The sequence below is a fragment of the Orcinus orca genome, chromosome 5 (genome assembly GCF_937001465.1).
Source record: "Orcinus orca chromosome 5, mOrcOrc1.1, whole genome shotgun sequence".
Taxonomy (NCBI): Eukaryota; Metazoa; Chordata; class Mammalia; order Artiodactyla; family Delphinidae; genus Orcinus; species Orcinus orca.
Window position 1 is genome coordinate 30,471,579 of NC_064563.1, and position 23,330 is coordinate 30,494,908.

The window sequence follows — 23,330 nt, forward strand, 5'->3', positions numbered from 1 at the left end:
TTTATGAAATGTGTTGCAGTCATTACAGAATCAACTCAAGGAATCGAAATCTAAGATAGATGCACTTTTAATTGAAAAGCTGAATCTCCAAAAAGATTTGGAAACCAGGTGAGAGAAACTTGTCATTTTTATTTAACTTCCATTTAAGCATAAACTGGAATTTTGAATATTAAATAAATCATTCTGTCCCCTTTACTCTAAAACTAATGTTGGGGACCTCATACTCATACTTACTTTAGTCATTTGTCTCTCATATCATGGAAAGAGCAAAAATACGTACATAGGCAAGGAAAGTGAGAAAATAGGAAGAAGATAAAACTGGGTAGGAACTCAGAATATATTCAGTCTTATGCCAGCAGGTTTCCCTTTCCCAAATAACTTTATTTTTTATTTCAATTGTTTTTTCCAAATTACTTTAGAATGTCTTATTACCTCATCATATGCCTGTGTTGTGGGAAGGGGGGGAATTAAAAAGTTTAAATGGCATACAACAGAAAGGTTTATTTATGTACATCATACAACCACAAAAGGATGGCACTCTACCTGTTAACGGAGAGTAATAAGGAATGCACACTGCTGAGACTTTTTTATTCAACAAATATTTGTTGAATACCTATTGTAAGTTAGACATGGCCTTAAGTTCTGGGATAATATATAATAAGCAAAACAAATACCTTGTTCTTGTAAATCTTATACTTTAATGGAGAGGAGACTGATACCTACAGTAAAAACCATTTCTATAAAGTTTAAAAGCCTGCCACATAATAATGTGTAAATTTATGGTTATTTGAATATGAGGTAAAAATTTATAAAACATGCATGGGAAGAATGAAGAATGAATTTCAGATAGTGGTCACCTGTGGTATGGGAAGGAGAGCAATGACAGTAATCAGGGTCACACATGGAGTTTTAAGTACATGTATAATGTTTTAGTTAAAATATTTGAAACAAATTACTATTCAACTTTGATAAAGCTTGAGGGGTGGACACAGTACTATTTGTCTTACTATTCTCTATTCTTGTCCGTACATTTGAGATAATTTACTATAAAAACAAGTAATAGATTAATAACAATAAAAATGGGTAGAAAGTTTTGAACAGGGAATACACAGAAGAAGAAACCCAATGGCCAATAAATACCTCATTAGCAATCATGAAATTTTTTTTTAATTAACTAATTAATTTATTTTGGTTGTGTTGGGTCTTAGTTGCTGCATGTGGACTTAAGTAGTTGTGGCACGCGGGCTCAATAGTTGTGGCTTGCGGGCTCTAGAGCACAGACTCAGTAGTTGTGGTGCATGGGCTTAGTTGCTCCGTGGCATGTGGGATCTTCCTGGACCAGGGCTGGAACCCGTGTCCCCTGCAGTGGCAGGCGGATTCTTAACCACTGTGCCACCAGGGAAGCCCAGCAATCATGAAATATTTTAAGAATTTTTAAGCATATTTGTGACAAGTAACAGGGTATACACTATTGTTTATTATTAAATATCTTCACAGTATAGTTTTATTAAATAAAAATAAGTGCGTTCAACATGATTTATCTTCTACAGGCCCACACAGTATGAATTAAGACTTTATCAACAACAGGTGAAGAAGCTGGAGAAAGCCCTTAAGAAAAGCATCAAGTAATTATATTTTACCAAAGTTAAAAATTTATTAAGATTTTGTATCTTATTATTTATTTTTATTATCTGTCAGCTTACCCCATAGTGACCGTGGCTCAAAATTACCAGGCTGATGGGGGGAAATGACATTAAAAATGGGTATTTCTGGTTCCACAGTTTTAAAGGTTTCTACTGTATTGCATTTGGCTGTATATGCATCTTAAATAAGAACAAGGAAAAGGTAATTGTCTGATATAATAAAAGGCAAAGATTTTAATTAGAAAGTTGTCTTTGAAAGTCATGGAGGAATTGCAAGAGAATCATTGAAATTAGAGGTGACAAGGCCCAAATTTTTGTTGGTGGTAGTTATGACATGAATAATATATAGCCTCATTGTATTTTAAAACTAAAGGTTGGGGCTTCCCTGGTGGTGCAGTGATTGAGCGTCTGCCTGCCGATGCAGGGAACACGGGTTCGTGCCCCGGTGTGGGAAGATCCCACATGCTGCGGAGCAGCTAGGCCCATGAGCAATGGCTGCTGAGCCTGCGCGTCCGGAGCCTGTGCTCCGCAACGGGAGAGGTCACAACAGTGAGAGGTCTGCGACGGCAAAAAAAAAAAAACAACTAAAGGTCCCAGAATGAATGCAGTGTGTCATTCATATCCACCACCTCTCTTTTATGACTTTGAAAAGCATGTACTCAGAGGAGTTTCAAAAAGTTGGTCTTCAAATAGTGATAGTATTTTCTGAAGATTAGCTATGTGTACTCTTTGATTCAAGGGAATGGGACTTGAAGTAGTGCAGTGAGCACTGAGATGAAATATTTTAAAAATGACATGAGTTAAAATATGCATTAGGTGTATTAAATCAGTTGTATTAGCATATGTTGATTCAATTTTCAGTGACAGCTGTTTCCTCCTTATGGCAGCACATGCCACAGTGAAAGGGAAGTATAGTATTCTGGCCATCCAGGAATTACATATTAAGTTAAATTAAGGAAGGAAAACTAAAAAAGAAAAGAGAAGTGAAAGGTTTGGAAAGGTTGCCTTCATTCATTCAATTAATATTTTTTCCCTTCCTACGATTGCTTGATATTTTAGGTACCTGTAGTACCTCTTCCTATATGCTTGGCATTCTGCATACTGAAATTACAGTGGTAAATCAAGTAGAAAAGGTTCTTGCTCTCATGAAGGTTATGTGAAGGGGGAAGGGCAATGAAAAAATAAATGACAATTTAGATATAGTATAAGTACTAAAGGTGAAATAGTGTGCGAGTTGCTATTGTATGAGTTTGGACAAGAAGTGGTAGTGACATGGTCAAAGGTGGCAGTAGTGGAGATAGAACTGGTAGGACTTGGTGATGGATTGGGGATATAGGCAGCTGACGGGGGGAGAAAAATCAAGAGTCAAAAAATCCAAAAATCCACTAATCAAGACTAATTTTAGTCCTGAATAACTAGGTAGTTGTTGGGGCATTAGCTGAGATAGGAAAATTGGTCAAGGAGCAGCTGGGAAAAGGAGGATGTAAGGGAGATAAAAAGTCAGAGAAGGTGTAAGGGAGGAAAGCTTCTCAGCCTTCTTAGGGTCTCTGGCTGGGCCTGAAAATTAAACTGACAAAGACAGATTAACATGAGAAAAGTATGTAAATTTATTTAATGTAAGTTTTACCTGACCTGAGAAGAAATGAAGACTTGAAGAAATTGTTAAGCTTGAGCATTTACTAGGTTTGATGAAGAGTGGAAAGTTGTGGGAAAATGTGATAGTACAAAAGGGTATGAGCTAAGGGTAATAAACTGGGGGAAATTCAGATTCCTTGTCTTCAGAGATAAAGATGCTCCTTTCCTCTGGGTACAGGGAGGGCACCTGTTGCATGAGGGTCTTATGGTCTGCTTCAGGGGAGAAGGGGGAGGTCAGAGTCCTTCCTGCTCCTGCCATTTCTCAAATTCCTTTAGCTTAAAACATTTCTTATGTCAAAGTGGCATATTTTGGGTTTTTTGTTTGTTTTTGTTTTTGGCCACACCATGGGGATTGTGGGCTCTTAGTTCCCCAACCAGGGATTGAACCTGGGCCACGGCAGTGAAGCCCGGAATCCTAAGCACTAGGCCATCCCTCAAAGTGGCATATTTTGGAGTGGCATATCCTGATCCCCTTCAAAGGAATCTTAGGACTTCAATGTAAATGTATCAGCGAAGATACTCACACACACAAAGGCATGCACATATATTCATAGAGATATCTAGTCGTTTCCTCATTATTCACAGATTGCATATTTGTGAATTTGCCTATCTGCTAAAATTTGTTTTTAATCCCCAAATCAGTAGTGGTGGCACTTGCACAATCATTCATGGATGTGCCCAGTATACACATTTTCAGCTGTGGAACAACGTGATGCTCTGCCCTTTTGTTTCAGCTTTCATAATGTAAACAGTCATTCTTTTTGCTGTCATATGCCACTTTTATTTTTTCATTTTTTGCTTTTTGTTGGTGATTTCTCCAAGATGGTCCCAAGCATGGTACTGAAGTGCTGTGTAGTGTTCTACACACAAGAAGGCTGTGATGTACCTTGCAGAGAATATACATGTGTTAGAGAAACTTCATTTAGGCATGAGTTATAGTGCTGTTAGCCATGAGTCCAATGTTAATGAAACAACAGTATTTAAAAAGATGTCTTTATAAACATTAACACACATAAAACAAGGTTATATATATTGATCAGTTGAGGAAAATGTGACCAGAGGCATGCAGGAACCTGATCCTGTATTTCCCCTAGCAGCAGTGGTTCAGTCTTCACTAATTCAGTGTACATGGTGACTTTATAGAGTATAACTACCATGAATAATGAGATTTGATTGTGTATATGTTTTTTGTTATTCATTTGGGAACTGGTTTTTAGAGTGACTTCACTATTAGACTTTAAAATTGTGATTCAGAACCAATCCCTGCTATGTATTCCTGTTGAATTTTGAAGAAATGATTTGCATTTTGAATAAAGGATTTGTGTTTTTTTTTTAGAAATTTACATTTGGAATTTAAAAAAATCTGTCATTAATTTGTTTTTAAGTTTGGAACTTTTGTAGTATCTAGATGTGAAACAGAATTAGGAATGTTAGATAACTTGCCCATATTGCACAGGAGGTGGTATGTGGAAGAACTTGGAAAGAAATCAGGTCCATACCCAAGCATTTGGACTCTCAAGCTCACACTCTTAACCACCACACTGATAACTAAAACCAAACAGAACACCCAATGAAAAAAACTTTTTCAATGTAAAAAATTTTCAAATTTTTATTTTCTGCTGGGGCAGAGGTAGAATTTTTTTTTCAAAGAACTACTGTGATGTTAGGGAAATAATCAAAAATAAAAATCTCCAGGGGGATGCGCTGGTCCCCAGCATGGCGGCCGCTTGGCCCTCCGGGCTGGTTGCTTCCAAGACTGCTGCTGCTCGGCTCCTGGCTGTCCTGTGGGCTGTGTCAGTAACCATAGGATCTTGGGGAGCTGCCGCCGGCGGCAGCAAGGAGTCACTTAAGTGCGAGGACCTCAAAGTGGGACAGTATATTTATAAAGATCCAAAAATAAATGATGCTACACAAGAACCAGTTAACTGTACAAACTACACCGCTCATGTTCCATGTTTTCCAGCACCCAGCATAACTTGTAAGGATTTTGGTGGCAATGAAACACATTTTACTGGAAACGAAATTGGTTTTCTCAAGTCCATATATTACCGAAATGTGTTTGTTAAAGTTTTACACTGTAGGATTTTGTGGAATTGGGAACCTAATTGATTTCATTCTTATTTCAATGCAGATTGTTGGACCTTCAGATGGAAATAGTTACATTATAGATTATTATGGAACCAGACTTACGAGACTGAGTATTACCAATGAGACATTTAGAAAAATGCAGTTATATCCATGAATATTGTTTAAAAGAAACAGATTTGGGCCTCCTTGATTTTAATAGAGAGCTCTCTGTGTGTAGATTTCCAGATTTTCCTTTTTCCGTCTTCACATACCACATTATGGATTCTGTTTAATTTTTTGTTGCTGATGTTTTTGTTTTGTTGTGTCAGTTAAAAACATATTATTCTGCGATTTATTTAATAGAACTTTGAGATTTATATGATAATACAGTGTTTCTTAGGCTACTGTCTCTATGAGATAGATAGCTTATTACTCTGATATTAATGTATTTTCCAAAGGCAAGTTGCCACTTGTCCTTTTCGCTTCTGAAAAATAAAAGTATGACTTATTCAAAAAATTTAAAAAAAATCTCCTGTCAACCCAGTGAATCCTCTCCACATATGTAGGAAAAAAAAGAAACAGTTTTATATAACAGTTGGAATAAATATCCAGCCAGACTGCAGTGTGCATTAGAGGCAATCTGCTAAAGAGATTTCAAAGACCGAAAGAAATCTCACCCTTTAATATAGCCAGGCAGATATGCAGTCCATTATGTACATGGAATTGTCTTTAGCCAAAGGAAAAATGAAACGTATTGTATCTTCATGACAAGGAGGAAGTTACAAGTTAGAGCCAGGAGCATAGGCTAAGCTCCAACAGGGAAAAGGAGACAAGGCACCCTCTTCCCTGATGTCCACCTTTGAAGAGATGGTTCTAAGGTTCCCAAGAAAGACATTGCTAGGTATAAAATTGGCAGGAGGCTTATGTAAATTTTAACAAGATCTACATACTTCTTAGGATTTATAACTACAGGTTTTCCAAAGGAAATGCTACAAGAAAAGGAGAGGAAAGTCTCTCCCCTCACCCTTATTTTTAGAAATTTATTTATTTATTTATGGCCGCATTGGGTCTTCGTTGCTGTGCACAGGGTTTTTCTAGTTGCGGCGAGCGGGAGCTACTCTTCGTTGCGGTGCGCGGGCTTCTCATTGCACTGGCTTCTCTTGTTGCGGAGCACAGGCTCTAGGCTAGGCGCGTGGGCTTCAGGAGTTGTGGCATCCGGGCTCTAGAGCGCAGGCTCAGTAGTTGTGGCGTACAGGCTTAGTTGCTCCGCAGCATGTGGGATCTTTCCGGACCAGGGCTTGAACCTGTGTCCCCTGTATTGGCAGGCGGATTCTTAACCATGGCGCCACCAGGGACGTCCCTCTTTCCCTTTTATAACTAGAGAAAATTAATTTTTTTCTTTAGTCTGTAGTTACCTTTCAACTAACCAGTCTTCAAATATCAAATTAATTTAACATGGGAAAGCTTCTTGTTTGAGTTATATTACAAACAAGTTGGTTATAAAATTCTGTTGCTGGGAAGTGATCAAATAGGTCTGCCAGTGCAAGATAACCAAAGGTACTACACTAATTCCATTTAATTTTTCAGTGGTATTTATATTTTGCTAGAAGAAAATAAAATCAGAATTTCATCACCCTAGTGTTGAGCTGACAGGAGTTGAGGTGGTCAGTTAGGAAAATGAGCCAAACTGAAATTAACAATCAAGGCTTTACTGACTTACTGCAGTAATATAAGAAAGAGGCCAAAACAGGACTGGCTCCTTGGTGTTCCGTTTTTCCCCATAGAATGGCATCAGGTAAGGGTCAATAAATGACATGCTGCACAGATGACTCCTGTTTTTTCATGGGCCTAGGGGAAGGGCAGGAAGTGGAAAAATACTGAGTCAGAGTGGAAAAAGTGTTTTAGTTAAGGCTCCCGCATCCATCACCCAAAGAGAACTCCAGAACAGGAGTCACCATGAGATTATGGAAAGGCTTCAACAGACACAGTTAAAAGCTATGAAGTGTCTGCACATAGAAACTTATCAACATAGTTTTTAAGTTGGGAGTACAGTTTTCTGGATTTCCAGACTCCACAAAGAAACATAGCTGTTGCTGCTAGCTATGTGGAATGGGTGTCTGCTAAGTATGTAAAGAATTCCTTAGCCATTTTAGGAGACTTTTATGGCCTTCAGGCTCTGCTCACTACTCTGGAGACTATAAAACAACCCTGGAGTATTTCTGAGTACAGCATATTCTGTTCAAACACGGGTTTCTAAAACACCAATTAAGTCATATGCAATTGGAAAATAAGGGAATGATTAATAGTATAACATAGAAGTTGAATTGTTTACATGCACTTTTTTCCTAGGTACAAGGAGTTAGAATAGCAGTATAGTATAGACTTCAGAAAGGGGAAAGCTTTGCTAGTACATAGGCACCTGCCCTTTCAGATCTATCTTAAGAAAATTTAAAATGAGAAACTGCACCCAGGGCTCCCTCCCTGACCCTCAGCATTAGACAGACTATAGGCTGGAGGCAGGTTGCGCTTCTTTCCTCACCTATTTTAACCTCAGCTTCTTTGGCCAGGAGCAGGTTGCCCTTCTTTCCTCACCTATTATAACGTCGGCTTCTTTGGCCAGGAGCTCCACTTGCATCTTCATAGTTTTGGCATCCTCAAGCCAACGTTTCTGCTCTGTTGGCTGTGCATTTGTAACATCGCCTGAGGCAACCTCCAGACATACTTGAGCTGTCTAACTTATCTCCTGAGGCACCAATTATTGTTTTTGTTAGCTGTCTAGTTATAAAGCTGCATCAGTTTTAAATAGTCTGGTTGCTAACACTTCCTTTTCTCCTGAACCCTGTTATTTTCACGTGTGGTTTTGCAGAATACAAAAGTTTTCAGGAGTATTATGCTGTGGCAAATACTTACTGTGAGACTAGGTGAACCAAAGGTCCATTCCCCATGAATCCCTAGCTTTTACTAATCCTTACCTTCTGTAAATTTAGAAAAACAATGGGATTAAATAAATTAATACATGTGAGTGCTTAGAAGAGTTCCTGCATAGAGAAGTTTCTCAATAAATACTAATTATCGTCATCACCAGCCTCCCAATATATGTTAGTTATTATCGTTATGACATTGAGGGTATCTCTTTATTCACCTAATTAATTGAATCACATTTCATTTCCCAGAGTGACTGTAAGCTAGTACATGCAATGATATATATATTCAGGTTACTATACTGACAGTTAAAATATTATATATCCATAGTATAATATTTATTAATCATACTTGCAAACAGTTCATTGATAAATTAAACTTTTCCACCTGAATGAAAGGTTAACTAACATTTAAATTCAGATATGTCAGTTGACTTGTAGTCCCACTATAGAGCTGTTGGCTTTTCTGTGTCACTTTTGTATTCTAGACAGTATGCTCCTGGCACTGCCTTTAGGCAAAACTGTCAAATATGTGAATATGGTAAATAGATGGGAAGTCAGGTGGAAAATAGATTGTGAGGTCTCTGTGTCTATTAGAGGAAGGAGGTTGACTTTTTATCTAGAGCTAATTCTGTTTATTTTGTTTCTGGCGTATGCTCACCAGAGAGCAGAGAAAAGCAATTGAGTGAAGATCAAGGGGAATACATGTGAGTGAAGGAGATAATTGTAAGGTGGTAGTAAGAGATGAGGTAAGAAAGGAGTCCAGAGGAATATTGGGTTAGGACTACCAGCATGGAGAAGTTCAAACCTAACCCAAGGAGATTGGATTTAGTTCTAAAAGTAGTGGGAAGCCACTGTTTTTTAGTAGGCAAATGACACGATAGAATGTCGCTATTCTGTTACAAACAGCAAGTAAAGCTTACTAACGAGTCATGGAATCAGTTTTAATGGGTCAGGGTTCCACAGGAAACTGATAGGCATACTGGTTAATTTGAAGTGGGTTTAATAAGAGACTTTTTTCTAAGGCATGGTGGGTGGGGGAGAAATATTTACTACAGCCTTGACTTCAGAGATATTTGGAGAAGGGCTACTAGGTGGATACACTCGTGTTTTTAGGTTTCTGGACAAAGAGACTTTCTCCCAGAGTTCTGGTAGCCACGTGGGACAATGGTCTCTTGGGTTTTCATGCCCTCTTGACTGGCAGGTGTCACTGTTGTCTTCTCTTCGGCACAAGAGGACTATGAAGAAGGAAGGACCAAACTGCCTAGCTCTTGCTGCTGCAGTGCCCAAACTGTTTTCCCTACCCATTGTTTGTTGATTCCCTTACCTACAGCATCAAGCTTGGAGTACCTTGGAAGTTGCTTTCATCCTTTACTGTAGTTCTTTCCTATTCTATTTTTTATAAGTGCTGGGGACTGGTTAGAACTTTCTTCATCAGTCTGATCCCTTTAGTTTTCAGGGATTCCTTCTATATTGTGTCTGTTAAGAGGGTCTTCTTGTTTTCCAGTGACAACATGGCTTAAAATTTAAAAAAAATTTATGTATGCATGTATGTGCATGCACATAAACACGCATATATATGGAAAATGACAAAGCTTTTGGGAGGGTAGCTGGATCATTGGCTTATTTTTGTCATCTTAATCCAGTGTCTAGTAAAGCATTTTGTATTATCTTGGGTTTTTTCCCCTTTAGATTACAGGATCTTATCAGTCAAAAAAAGGCTGAGGACAAAGACGGAAAAGGCGAGCCCAGCAAAGATGACCAGCAGCAGACCCTAATTGACCAGAGATACTTTCAGGTATTGAACAGTTGACAGAAAGACTGGGGTTTACAGTGAACCTTGGTTACAATCACAGTATAACAAATTATCAATTGGTAAGGAATACTTGTATCCTTTATTTGTGTTGCTTAGCCTGTCTTGTCTTGCCATGACATGCTACTTGGCTAAAAGTTGGTAACTTGACTGAGAATTTGTCTTACCCTTGAAAAGAGACTTTGGCCTGTTCAAAGTAGGGTAGTGAAAAGCTGATAAGATTTAAACAGATTTTATAATCCTTTTCTCTACCTACTTAAGCCATTTCCCTTTTTATTGTTTTTGTTTTTGCTGTTGTTGATATTATTACATAAGTAAATCTATTTCTTAAGGTCGTTGTATGCTTTTTTTTAATTTAGATATTTAGTCCATCTGAAATGTAATGTTCTATGTGGTATGATGTAAAGATCTAACTTTACTTGATTTGTAGACCATTTATTATTGAATAAATGAGCAAGTAAGCCTGGTAGTTTACTGACTGAACTGGGCCTGCACTCATATTTTATTGGGCCCATACAGGTTTTTTTAAACTTTGAATTAATTACTAATTTTTTTTTTAATTAAGGGATTTTTATTTAAGTCCTTATTTCTAGTTTCTCTTAAAAAACCAAAGAATCTGGCAGCAAATTCTTGCATAGTCGTTATCAGCACAGAATTAGGCCTTTCCCCTGTCACATATGGGCATGTGCTCTTCAGTTAGCCACAGTCCCACCCCGTCCTTGCTTCACTCATTTATGCTCTTACCTGGCTTCTATAGGCATTTGAGTTTGCAGCTTCTAGTTGACTATTCTTTCTCTACTTTACTGAATTGAAACGTATATCATATACCATATGCCCTTAGATGCATAGGTTTGTTTCTAGACTCTCTAGTCTCTTCCATTTCTATACTAATTTCTGTAGCTTTATAGTAGGTTTTGATACCTTTTAAGGTAAGTGTCTTGTTATTGTTCTTTTAAATTTTTTCCTTGGATATATTTTTAGCACATTTATTTTCCTGTATGAATAATTTGTCAAATTCAAAAATAGATCCCATTGAGATGAGCTGAAATTGAGTTAATGTTTTAGATTAATATTTGGAAAAATAATACATTTACAGTTTTTTTAAAAACTTTATTTGTTTGGCCGTGCCAGGTCTTAGTTGCGGCATGTGGGATCTTTAGTTGCGGCATGCGGGATCTTTAGTTGCGGCATGTGGGATCTTTATTGCGGCATGAGAACTCTTAGTTGCAGCATGTGGGATCTAGTTCCCTGAACAGGGATCGAACCTGGGCCCATGCATTGGGAGTGTGGAGTCTTAGCCACTGGACCACCAGGGAAGTCACCACATTTACAGTTTTGAATCATCTCACTCAGAAATATGTCTCTAATTTTCTTTGGGTCTTCCTTTCTAGCTTTCAATAAAGTTTTATATATTTTTAAATTTAGCTTTTGCATATTTTTTGTTCTGTTTATTTCCTAGGTTATCTATTTATCTTATAACTTTTATTGCTATTATGAATGGGATCCTTTTTCCATTACATTTTCTAATTGATTGTTGCTGGTTCTTTGTACATCTCTGTGTTGACTTTATGTTCAGGCACCTTTGTGAAAACTGTTTTGTTTTAGATAACTCTCTTGTATCCACTATATAACTAAATTTCATTTTGTTTCTTAGATTTACTTTGAGAGGATTTGTTCTTTTATCAGGGGAATTAAACCATTCATAGACACTGAGACCAACTTATATATCTGCTTTTATTCCTGATATCTTACTTTCTGTTTTCTATTTACATGGTTTCTTGTTCCATTCTTTTCTTTCCTGACATTTGCTAGATGGAGATTCCTTTGCTCTTTTTTTCTCTTCAAGGAGGTAGGACAATCATCATCTTAATTATTTTCTATTCTTTTAATGATTACCCTTAAAAACGTTTTTTTTTTTACCCATACCAAGAGTTTTTCAGTACCTGCAAACCCTTTCTGAATAAGATGAGACCTGTATTGTGACTTTTCTTTCATAAATTCTAGTCTCTCTGGGAATTTTTTATTTTGCCATTTATTCATTGTTAATACATCTTTTGCTGCCAATCATCAGAGTGTGGCTAAGTTACAAAGAAGAATATATACCTCTAGGAAATCTTGGGGCTTTGCTCTATCAAAAGTGCTCGACTGGGTGATTTTGGGGCACCACTATCCAGAAGTGCTGGTGTCCAGATGCATTTTCCTTTGCAATGAAGAGTCGTGCACTTCAAAACCCTCCAAGATGGATTAGTAATCCTGCTTTGCAGGAAAGGAAAGCTCTCCATTCTTGGCCACTGGCCACCCCTCTCCGGAGGCCCTGCTATCGCCCAGGTGCTCCAAGCCGGAAGGGCACCTTTTGGGAATGACCATGCTCCGTGGAGGGACAGAGCTGGCCCCCAGCTTCTCTACACAGAGCCCTCTCCACTAAAGCTCCAGAAATCAAATACCGTAATTGCCAGAAGAAGCATTAAAAAAAAAAAGTCCAGCCACTAACCTCACATGCAAATGGAATAATCACTCTGGATTCCTCATTGTGAGCTGCTCTCCATACCCTGAATTACCTATGAATTCCATCTTTTTTTTCCTTTGAATTTGCATCTCTTCAAGACACAAGATTAAAACAAAATTCACACTAAATTGGATTTTAAATGATCTTCCTTTTATTTATCCTTCGTCTTTCTTATGTGGATATGCAAGTGAGAAGACTGAGACTGGATATTCCCAACATGCTCACTCCCTTAATCTGTCAGTCTAGAGGTTTGGCTTCTACAAACCAAGGCAAGACTCCAGCATCCATGACCTTCCCTGAATTCCAAAGGGCAGATTCGAACAGTTGCTAATCAAGAGAGGAGTAGCCAACAAACCACCTGAGGCAGGATTGAAGGGGCCAGAGAAGATCATCAAGATTAGGAGACCTGAGATGAGATTAAAGGAGTGTAGGCCCGGCTCACACCCTAATCTTGTCAGAGACCCCACCTTTGAACCACTGTTATAAACCCCCTGATCAAATCCTCCCAGATCAATTGCAGTGTGGAGCGTAGTGCTCCAGTAGATGGCCTGCCAAGCTGAGGTGATGGGCACAGCCATTTCACAGTAGGAACTCTCATCTGAAGAGCAGGGTGCAATTCAAGTGAAACTAGACAAACACAAAGGAAAAGAAAATGAGATACACAGGTGTTCCACCAGATGTGGCTCTGCCCACCTGAAGGACAAGATCCAGCCCCACCCACCAGAGCACAGGCACCAGTTCCCTCCACCAGGAAGCCTACACAAGTGACTGAACCAACCTTACCCACTGGGGGCAGACACCAAAGATAACAGGAACTGTATGAACCTGCAGCCTGCGAAAAGGAGACCCCAAACACAGTAAGTTAAAATGAGAAGATAGAGAAATTAAGAATTCTCTAGAAGGAATCAATAGCAGAATAACTGAGGCAGAAGAACGGATAACTGACCTGGAAGATAAAATAGTGGAAATAACTGCCACAGAGCAGAATAAAGAAAAAAGAATGAAAAGAATTGAAGACAGTCTCAGGGACCTCTAGGACAACATTAAATGCACCAACATTTGAATTATAGGGGCCCCAGAAGAAGAAGAGAAAAAGAAAGGGTCTGAGAAAATATTTGAAGAATGTAAAATAGATAGCTAGTTGGAAGCAGCTGCATAGCATGGGGAGATCAGCTTGGTGCTGTGTGACCGCCTAGATAGGGAGGGTTCCAGGGAGATGCAAGATGGAGGGATGTGGGGATACATGTATACCTATAGCTGATTCACTTTGTTATACAGCAGAAACTAACACAACATTCTAAAGCAATTATACTCCAATAAAGATATTTAAAAAACAAGAAAAGAAAATATTTGAAGAGATTATAATCGAAAACTTCCCTAATGTGGGAAAGGAAATAGTCAATCAAGTACAGGAAGGGCAGAGAGTCCCATACAGGATAAATCCAAGGAGAAACACGCCAAGACACATATTAATCAAACTATCAAAAATTAAATACAAAGAAAAAATATTAAAAGCAGCAAGGGATAAAAAACAAATAACATACAAGGGAATCCCCATAAGGTTAACAGCTGACCTTCCAGCAGGAACTCTGCAAGCCAGAAGGCAGTGGCAGGACATATTTAAAGTGATGAAAGGGAAAAACCTACAACCAAAATTACTCTACCCAGCAAGGATCTCATTCAGATTCAAAGGAGAAGTTAAAACCTTTACAGACAAGCAAAAGTTAAGAGAATTCAGCACCACCAAACCAGCTTTACGACAAATGCTAAAGGAACTTCTCTAGGCAGGAAACACAAGAGAAGGAAAAGACCTACAAAAACAAACCCAAAACAATTAAGAAAATGGTAATAGGAACATACATATTGATAATTACCTTAAATGTAAATGGATTAAATGTTCCAACCAAAAGACACAGACTGGCTGAATGGATGCAAAAACAAGACCTGTATATATGATGTCTACAAGAAACCCACTTCAGACCTAGGGATACATACAGACTGAGAGTGAGGGGAGGGAAAAAGATATTCCATGCAAATGGAAATCAAAAAATAGCTGGAGTAGCAATACTCAGACAAAATAGACTTTAAAATAAAGATTATTACAAGAGACAAAGACAGTACATAATGATCAAGGGATCAATCCAAGAAGAAGATATAAGAATTGTAAATATTTATGCACCCAACATAGGAGCATCTCAATACATAAGCCAGGTGCTAACAGCCATAAAAGGGGACATCAACAGTAACACATTCATAGTGGGGGACTTTAACACCTCACTTACACCAATGGACAGATCATCCAGACAGAAAATTAATACAGAAACATAAGCTTTAAATGACACAATAGACCAGATGGACTTAATTGATACTTACAGGACATTCCATCCAAAAACAACAGAATACACTTTCTTTGCAAGTACTCATAGAATATTCTCCAGGATAGATCACATCTTGAGTCACAAATCAAGCCTTGGTAAATTTAAGAATATTGAAATAGTATCAAGTATCTATTCTGACCACAAAGCTATGAGACTAGATATCAATTACAGGGAAAAAAAAACTGTAAAAAATAGTTTAAACACATGGAGGCTAAACAGTACTAAAGTAACCAAGAGATCACTGAGTAAATCAAAGAGGAAATCAAAAAATACATAGAAACAGGGCTTCCCTGGTGGTGCAGTAGTTGAGAGTCCGCCAGCCGATGCAGGGGACATGGGTTCGTGCCCCGGTCCTGGAAGATCCCACATGCCGTGGAGCGGCTGGGCCTGTGAGCCATGGCCACTGAGCCTGCACATCCGGAGCCTGTGCTCCGCAATGGGAGAGGCCACAACAGTGAGAGGCCCGCATACCGCAAAAAAAAAAAAAAAAAAAAATACATAGAAACAAATGACAATGAAAACGCTATGACCCAAAACCTGTGGGATGCAGCAAAAGCAGTTCTAAGAGGGAAGTTTATAGCAATACAGTCCTACCTCAAGAAACAAGAAAAATCTCAAACAACCTAACCTTACACTGAAAGCAATTAGAGAAAGAAGAACAAAAAAACCCCCAGAGTTAGCAGAAGGAAAGAAATCATGAAGTTCAGAACAGAAAACAATGAAAAAGAAATGAAGGAAACAATAGCAAAATCAATAAAATTAACAGCTGGTTCTTTGAGAAGATAAACAAGATTGATAAACCATTAGCCAGACTCATCAAGAAAAAAAGGGAGAAGACTCAAATCAACAGAATTTGAAATGAATAAGGAAAAGTAACAACTGACATTACAGAAATAAAAGAATCATGAGTAATTACTACAAGCAACTCTATGCCAATAAAATGGAAAACCTGGAAGAAATGGACAAATTCTTAGAAAAGTACAACCTTCCGAGACTGAACCAGGAAAAAGTAGAAAATATAAACAGACCAATCACAAGCACTGAAATTGAAACCGTGATTAAAAATTTTCCAACAAACAAGTCCAGGACCAGATGGCTTCACAGGCAAATTCTATCAGACATTTAGAGAAGAGCTAACACCTATCCTTCTCAAACTCTTCCTAAATATAGCAGAGGGAGGAACACTCCCAAACTCATTCTACGAGGCCACAATCACCCTGATACCAAAACCAGACAAAGTTGTCACAAAAAAAGAAAACTACAGGCCAATATCACTGATGAACATAGATGCAAAAATCCACAACAGAATACTAGCAAACAGAATCCAAGAACACATTAAAAGGATCATACACCATGATCAAGTGTGGTTTATCCCAGGAATGCAAGGATTCTTCAATATATGCAAATCAATCAATGTGATACACCATATTAACAAATTGAAGGATAAAAACCATATGATAATCTCAATAGATGCAGAAAAAGCTTTTGACAAAATTCAGCACCCATTTATGATAAAAACTCTCCAGAAAGTGGGCATAGAGGGAACCTACCTCAACATAATAAAGGCCATATATGACAAACCCACAGCCAACGTTCTCAGTGGTGAGAAACTGAAACCATTTCCTCTAAGATCAGGAACAAGACAAGGTTGCCCACTCTCACCACTATTATTCAACATAGTTTTGGCAATTTTAGCTATGGCAGTCAGAGAAGAAAAAGAAATAAAAGGAATCGAAATCGGAAAAGAAGTAAAACTGTCACTCTTTACAGATGACATACTATACATAGAGAATCCTAAAGATGCTACCAGAAAACTACTAGAGCTATCAATGAATTTGGTAAAGTAGCAGGATACAAAATTAATGCACAGAAATCTGTTGCATTCCTATAAACTAACGATGAAAAATCTGAAGGAGAAAATGAGGAAACACTCCCATTTACCACTGCAACAAAAAGAATAAAATACCTAGGAATAAACCTACCTAAGGAGACAAAAGGCCTGTATGCAGAAAACTATAAGACACTGATGAAAGAAACTAAAGATGATACAAACAGATGGAGAGATATACTGTGTTCTTGGATTGGAAGAATCAATATTGTGAAAATGACTATACTACCCAAAGCAATCTGCAGATTCAGTGCAATCCCTATCAAACTACCAATGGCGTTTTTCACAGAACTAGAAGAAAAAATTTTAGTTTGTTTGGAAACACAAAAGACCCCGAGTAGCCAAAGCAATCTTTTTCTTCTTCTTTATAAATTTATTTATTTATGGCAGCATTGAGTCTTCATTGCTGGGTGCGGGCTTTCTCTAGTTGTGGTGAGTGAGGGCTGCTCTTTGTTGTGGTGCGTGGGCTTCTCATTGCAGTGGCTTCTCTTGTTGCGGAGCACAGGCTCTAGGTGCACGGGCTTCAGAAGTGGTGCAATGTGGCTTCGGTAGTTGTGGCACATGGGCTCAGTAGTTGTGGTTCGTGGGTGCTAGAGTGCAGGCTCAGTAGTTTTGGAGCACGGGCTTAGTTGCTCTGCAGCATGTGGGATCTTCCCACACCGAGGCTCGAACCCATGTCCCCTGCATTGGAAGGCCGATTCTTAACCACTGTGTCACCAGGGAAGTCCCCCAAAGCAATCATGAGAAAGAAAAACGGAGCTGGAGGAATCAGGCTCCCTGACTTTAGACTATACTACAAAGTGACAGTAATCAAGACAGTATGGTACTGGCACAAAAACAGACATATAGATCAATGGAACAGGATAGAAAGCCCAGAGATAAACCTATGCACATATGGTCAGCTTATGTTTGATAAAGGAGGCAAGAATATACAATGGAGAAAAGACAGCCTCTTCAATAAGTGGTACTGAGAAAACTGGACAGCTACATGTAAAAAAATGAAATTAGAACACTTCCTAACACCATACACAAATATAAACTCAGAATGGTTTAAACACCTCAATGTAAGGCCAGACACTATCAAACTCTTAGAGGAAGACATTGGCCCGAACAGTCTATGACATAAATCACAGCAAGATCCTTTTTGACCCACCTCCTAGAGAAATGGAAATAAAAACAAAAATAAACAAATGGGACCTAATGAAACTTAAAAACTTTTGCTCAGCAAAGGAAACCATAAACAAGACGAAAAGACAACCCTCAGAATGGGAGAAAATATTTGCAAATGAAGCAACTGACAAAGGATTAATCTCCAAAATATACAAGCAGCTCATGCAACTCAGTATCAAAACAATAGCCCAATCCAAATGTGGGCGGAAGACCTCAATAGACATTTCTGCAGAGAAGATACACAGATTGCCAACAAACAAATGAAAGGATACTCAACATCACTAATCATTAGAGAAAGGCAAATCAAAACCACAATGACCTATCACCTCACACCAGTCAGAATGGCCATCATCAAAAAGCCTACAAACAATAAATGCTGGAGAGGGTGTGGAGAAAAGGGAACCCTCTTGCACTGTTGGTGGGAATGTAAACTGATACAGCCACTATGGAGAACAGTATGGAGGTTCCTCAAAATAAAAATAGAACTACCATATGACCCAGCAATTCCACTACTGGGCATATTCCCTGAGAAAACCATAATTCAAAAAGACATGTGGGCTTCCCTGGTGGCGCAGTGGTTGAGAGTCCACCTGCCAATGCAGGGGACACGGGTTCGTGCCCCGGTCCGGGAAGATCCCACATGCCGTGGAGCGGCTGGACCCGTGAGCCATGGCCGCTGAGCCTGCGCGTCCGGAGCCTGTGCTCCGCAACGGGAGAGGCCACAACAGTGAGAGGCCCGCGTACTGCAAAAAAAAAAAAAAAAGTATCACAATATTCATTGAAGCACTGTTTACAGCTGCCAGGACGTGTAAGCAACCTAAGTGTCCATCGACAGATGAATGGATAAGGAAGATGTGGCACATATATACAATGGAATATTATTCATCCATAAAAAGAAACGAAATTGAGTTATTTGTAGTGATGTGGATGGACCTAGAGTCTGTCTGTTATACAGAGTGAAGTAAGTCAGAAAGAGAAAACTAAATACCGTATGCTAACATATATATATGAAATCTAAAAAAGAATGGTTCTCATGAACCTAGGGGCAGGACAGGAATAAAGATGGAGATGTGGAGAATGGACTTGAGGACATGGGGAGGGGGAAGGGTAAGCTGGGACTAAGTGAGAGAGTAGCATTGACATATATACACTACCAAATGTAAAATAGATAGCTGCTGGAAAGCAGCTGCATAGCACAGGAAGATCAGCTTCGTACTTTGTGACCACCTAGAGGGGTGGGATAGGGAGGGTGGGAGGGAGATGCAAGAGGGAGGAGATATGGGGATATATTTATATGTAAAGCTGATTCACTGTGTTATGCAGCAGAAACTAACACAACATTGTAAAGCAATTATACTCCAATAACGGTGTTAAAAAAATAAAAAAAGATTAAAAAGAAAAAATCCTCCTGGATTAGGACACATAGGTTTTCGAGGCAGAAGTCCAGTATGACCCCATTGCCTGGCAAAGTAATAAAGCTATCCTTTAATACTTCAGCACTGCCCCCCAAAAAAAATAAAAGAAGAAGAATATACTCTGTTGTCAATAATAATTCCGTGGAGGGGAATTAATTAATTTTTCCATTAAAGGGATGTGTTTAGGGTCTTTTTTTTTTGGCTGTGTTGGGTCTTTGTTGCTGTGTGCAGGCTTTCTCTAGTTGTGACTAGCGGGGGCTACTCTTGCGGTGCACAGGCTTCTCATTGCGGTGGCTTCTCTTGTTGCAGAGCATGGGCTCTAGGTGCATGGGCTTCAGTAAATGTAGAGCGTGGGCTAGTAGTTGTGGCGCACGGGCTTAGTTGCTCTGCGGTATGTGGGATCTTCCCGGACCAGGGCTCAAACCTGTGTCCCCTGCATTGGCAGGCGGCTTCTTAACAACTGCGCCACCAGGGAAGCCCTGGAATGTGTTTAAATAGAAGTGAAATGTTGAATACACTCTGTTGAACTAACTAAATAAATAATAAAAAAGCTCCAAAATAAACATCTCAAATCATATTACCAGGAGACCTGTGAGTTGTAACTTGAAGTATAAGTAGGGACAAAAATTCAGTATGAAAACGGTATGTTGTCTTTATACTTTATAATTCCCTGATATTAGGGAATTATTCGTTTTTTATTTATTTTTATTTTTATTTATCAAATAGCCTGGGCTTGATGGTGGAAACAAAGGAAATGGCTTTACTCTTCTCTCTGTTTATTTTTGAAGTATTTTTTAAATTTATTAATTTATTTTTGGCTGCGTTGGGTCTTCGTTGTTACACGTGGGCTTTCTTTAGTTGTGGCAAGTGGGGGCTACTCTTCATTGCGGTGTGCAGGCTTCTCATTGTGGTGCCTTCTTTTTGTTGCAGAGCACAGGCTCTAAGCATGCGGGCTTCAGTAGTTGTGACACGTGGGCTCAGTAGTTGTGGCTCACGGGCTCTAGGGCGCCGGCTCAATAGTTGTAGCGTACGGACTTAGTTGCTCCGCAGCATGTGGGATCTTCCCGGACCAGGGATTGAACCATGTGTCCCCTGCATCGGCAGGCAGATTCTCAACCACTGCACCACCAGGGAAGCTCCAACTCTTCTCTCTTTAAAGTGGTTGTTTTGAGTCTCCCTTTCCCGTTCTTGAATAATATATAAAGTAGAACTCATAGCTTTTGGCAAGGGGGTTATAGTCACATATTATACTTATCAGTATATTTAAACTTCAGTCCAAGCATTGATGATGTTAGGGAATTATTGGATTTTTATTTTATTTTTATTATTTTTTCTTGAAGTATAGTTGATTATAATGTGTTAAGTTTCTGTTGTACCGCAAAGTTATTCAGTTATGTATATATCCATATATATTCTTTTTTATTATAGGTTATTACAAGATATTGAATATAGTACCGTACCCTGTACTATACGGTACAGCCTTGTTGTTTATCTATTTTATATGTAGTAATTTGTATCTGGTAATCTGAAACTCCTTGTTTATCCCTCCCCCAACTTTCCCCTTTGATAACCATAAGTTTGTTTTGTATGTTTGTGAGTCTGTTTCTGTTTTGTAAACACATTTATTTATATCATATTTTAGCTTCCACATATAAGTGATATCATATGATATTTGTCTTTTCTGTCTGACTTACTTCACTTAGTATGATAATCTCTAGGTCCATCCATGTTGCTGCGAATGGTATTATTTCATTCTTTTTTATGGCTGAGTAGTATTCCATTGTGTATATATATGTACCATGTCTTCTTTATCCATTCACCTGTCTATGGACATTTAGGTTGTTTCCATGTCTTGGCTGTTGTAAATAGTGCTGCTGTGAACATTGGGGTGCATGTGTCTTTTTGAATTATAGTTTTCTCAGGATAGATGCCCAAGAGTGGGATTGCTGGATCATGTGGTAAATCTATTTTTAGTTTTCTGTGGAACCTTCATACTGTTTTCCACAGTAGCTGCACCACCTTACATTCCCACCAACAGTGTAGGAAGGTTCCCTTTCCTCCATACCCTCTCCAACATTTGTTATTTGTAGATTTTAATGATGGCCATTCTGACCAGCATGAAGTGGTACCTTATTGTAGTTCTTTTTTTTTAACATCTTTATTGGAGTATAATTGCTTTACAATGGTGTGTTAGTTTCTGCTTTATAACAAAAAAATATGGAACGCTTCACGAATTTACTTGTGATCCTTGCACAGGGTCCATGCTAATCTTCTCTGTGCTGTTCCAGTTTTAGTATATGTGCTGCCGAAGCGAGCACTCATTGTAGTTTTGATTTGCATTTCTCTAACAATTAGCAGTATTGAGCATCTTTTCATGTGCCTATTGGCCATCTGTATGTCTTCTTTGGAAAAGTGTCTATTTAGGTCTTCTGCCCATTTTTTGATTGGGTTGTTTGCTTTTTTGTTATTCAGTTGTACGAGCTGTTTGTATATTTTGGAAATTAAACCCTTGTCGGTCATATCATTGGCAAATATTTTCCCTCAGTACATAGGTTGTCCATTTTGTTTATGGTTTCTTTTGCTGTGCAAAATCTTATAAGTTGATTAGGTCCCATTTGTTTATTTTTGCTTTTATTTCTATTGCCTTGGGAGACTGACCTAAGAAAACATTGCTACAATTTATGTCAGAGAATGTTTTGCCTGTGTTCTCTTCTAGGAGTCTTATGGTGTCCTGTCTTATATTTAAGTCTTTAAGCCACTTTGAGTTTATTTTTTGTTTCTGGTGTGATGGAGTGTTCTAACTTCATTGATTTACATGCAGCTGTCCAGCTTTCCCAGCACCACTTGCTGAAGACACTTTTTTTCCTCCATTGTGTATTTTGCCTTCTTTGTCAAATACTGACTGTAGGTGTGTGTGTGGGGAAATTATTGTTAATTTTCTTATTTATAATAATGGCATTATGACTTTGTAGAAGAATATGCCTACTTTTAAGAGATGCATGCTTAAGTATGTATGAGAGTGAAGTGTTATCATGTTATCATGAAGTTTCTTCAAATGGTTCAGCTCAAAATATAGATAGAGTGAGCAAATATGGCAAAATGTTAACAATTATTGAATCTAGGTAGTGATTATATGGGTGTTTGTGATGGTTCATTTTATTTATCAACTTGACTGGGCTACAGGGTGCCCAGATATTTGGTCAAACATTATTCTGGGTTTTTCTGAGAATGTTTCTGAATGAGATGAGAAAATCTTTTTTCTCCATACCTGTCAATAAGGACCACCACTAGTGGTTTGCTTAAACTGGCAAAGCCAATAATATACCTTCACTGTCATGCCTTAGGGGTATATCAGCTCTCCAGCCCTATATCATAACTTAGTTGACAAGGATCTTGATCACCTTTCCCTTCTATAAGATATCACACTGGCCAATTACATTGATGACGTTATGCTGATTGGACCTACTGAGCAAGAAGTAGCAACTTATTGGTAAGACATTTGCATGTTAAAGGATGGGAAAGAAATGTAACAAAAATTCAGGGGCCTTCTACTTCAGTGAAACTTCTAGGGCTCAAGTGGTGTGGGCATGTCAAGATCTCCCTTTAAGGTAAAGGATAAGTTATTGCTCTGGCACCTCTTACAACCAAAAACCTGGCACAGCACCTAGTAGGCCTCTTTGGATTTTGGAGGTAACATATTCCTCATGTGATGTGTTACTCCAACCCATTTACTGAGTGATCTGAAAAGGCACTAGTTTTGAGTGGGGCCCAGAACAAAAGAAGGCTCTGCATCGGTCCAGGCTGCCATGCAAGCTGCTCTGCCATTCGGACCACAGGATCCAGCAGATCCGATGGGGCTTAGACTGTCATGGCAGGTAGGGATGCTGCTTGCAG

General features: G+C 38.7%; 1 protein-coding gene, 1 long non-coding RNA gene, 1 other non-coding gene and 1 pseudogene across 8 annotated transcripts in view; 3 read left to right on the top strand and 1 right to left on the bottom strand.

Annotated features, from left to right (window-relative positions):
- LOC125964464 (uncharacterized) overlaps positions 1 to 23,330 on the top strand; it is a 129,445-nt gene that overhangs the window by 82,420 nt on the left and 23,695 nt on the right. The window lies entirely within an intron of this gene.
- Positions 1 to 23,330, top strand: part of CEP70 (centrosomal protein 70) — an 80,059-nt gene that overhangs the window by 46,542 nt on the left and 10,187 nt on the right. For 5 of the 6 annotated variants that reach the window (XM_033404107.2, XM_049710096.1, XM_049710099.1 and 2 more), the window contains 3 exons: positions 20 to 108; positions 1,551 to 1,625; positions 9,959 to 10,064. In XM_033404107.2, coding sequence (XP_033259998.1) covers positions 20 to 108; positions 1,551 to 1,625; positions 9,959 to 10,064 — 270 coding nt within the window. The remainder of the gene's footprint in view (positions 1 to 19; positions 109 to 1,550; positions 1,626 to 9,958; positions 10,065 to 23,330) is intronic. The other variant, XM_049710098.1, reaches the window with a different exon arrangement.
- LOC117196299 (TM2 domain-containing protein 1-like) lies at positions 1,633 to 9,952 on the top strand (annotated as a pseudogene).
- Positions 21,648 to 21,754, bottom strand: LOC117196306 (U6 spliceosomal RNA). Its single transcript, XR_004476428.1, has one exon. It is a non-coding gene; the product is annotated as a U6 spliceosomal RNA (small nuclear RNA).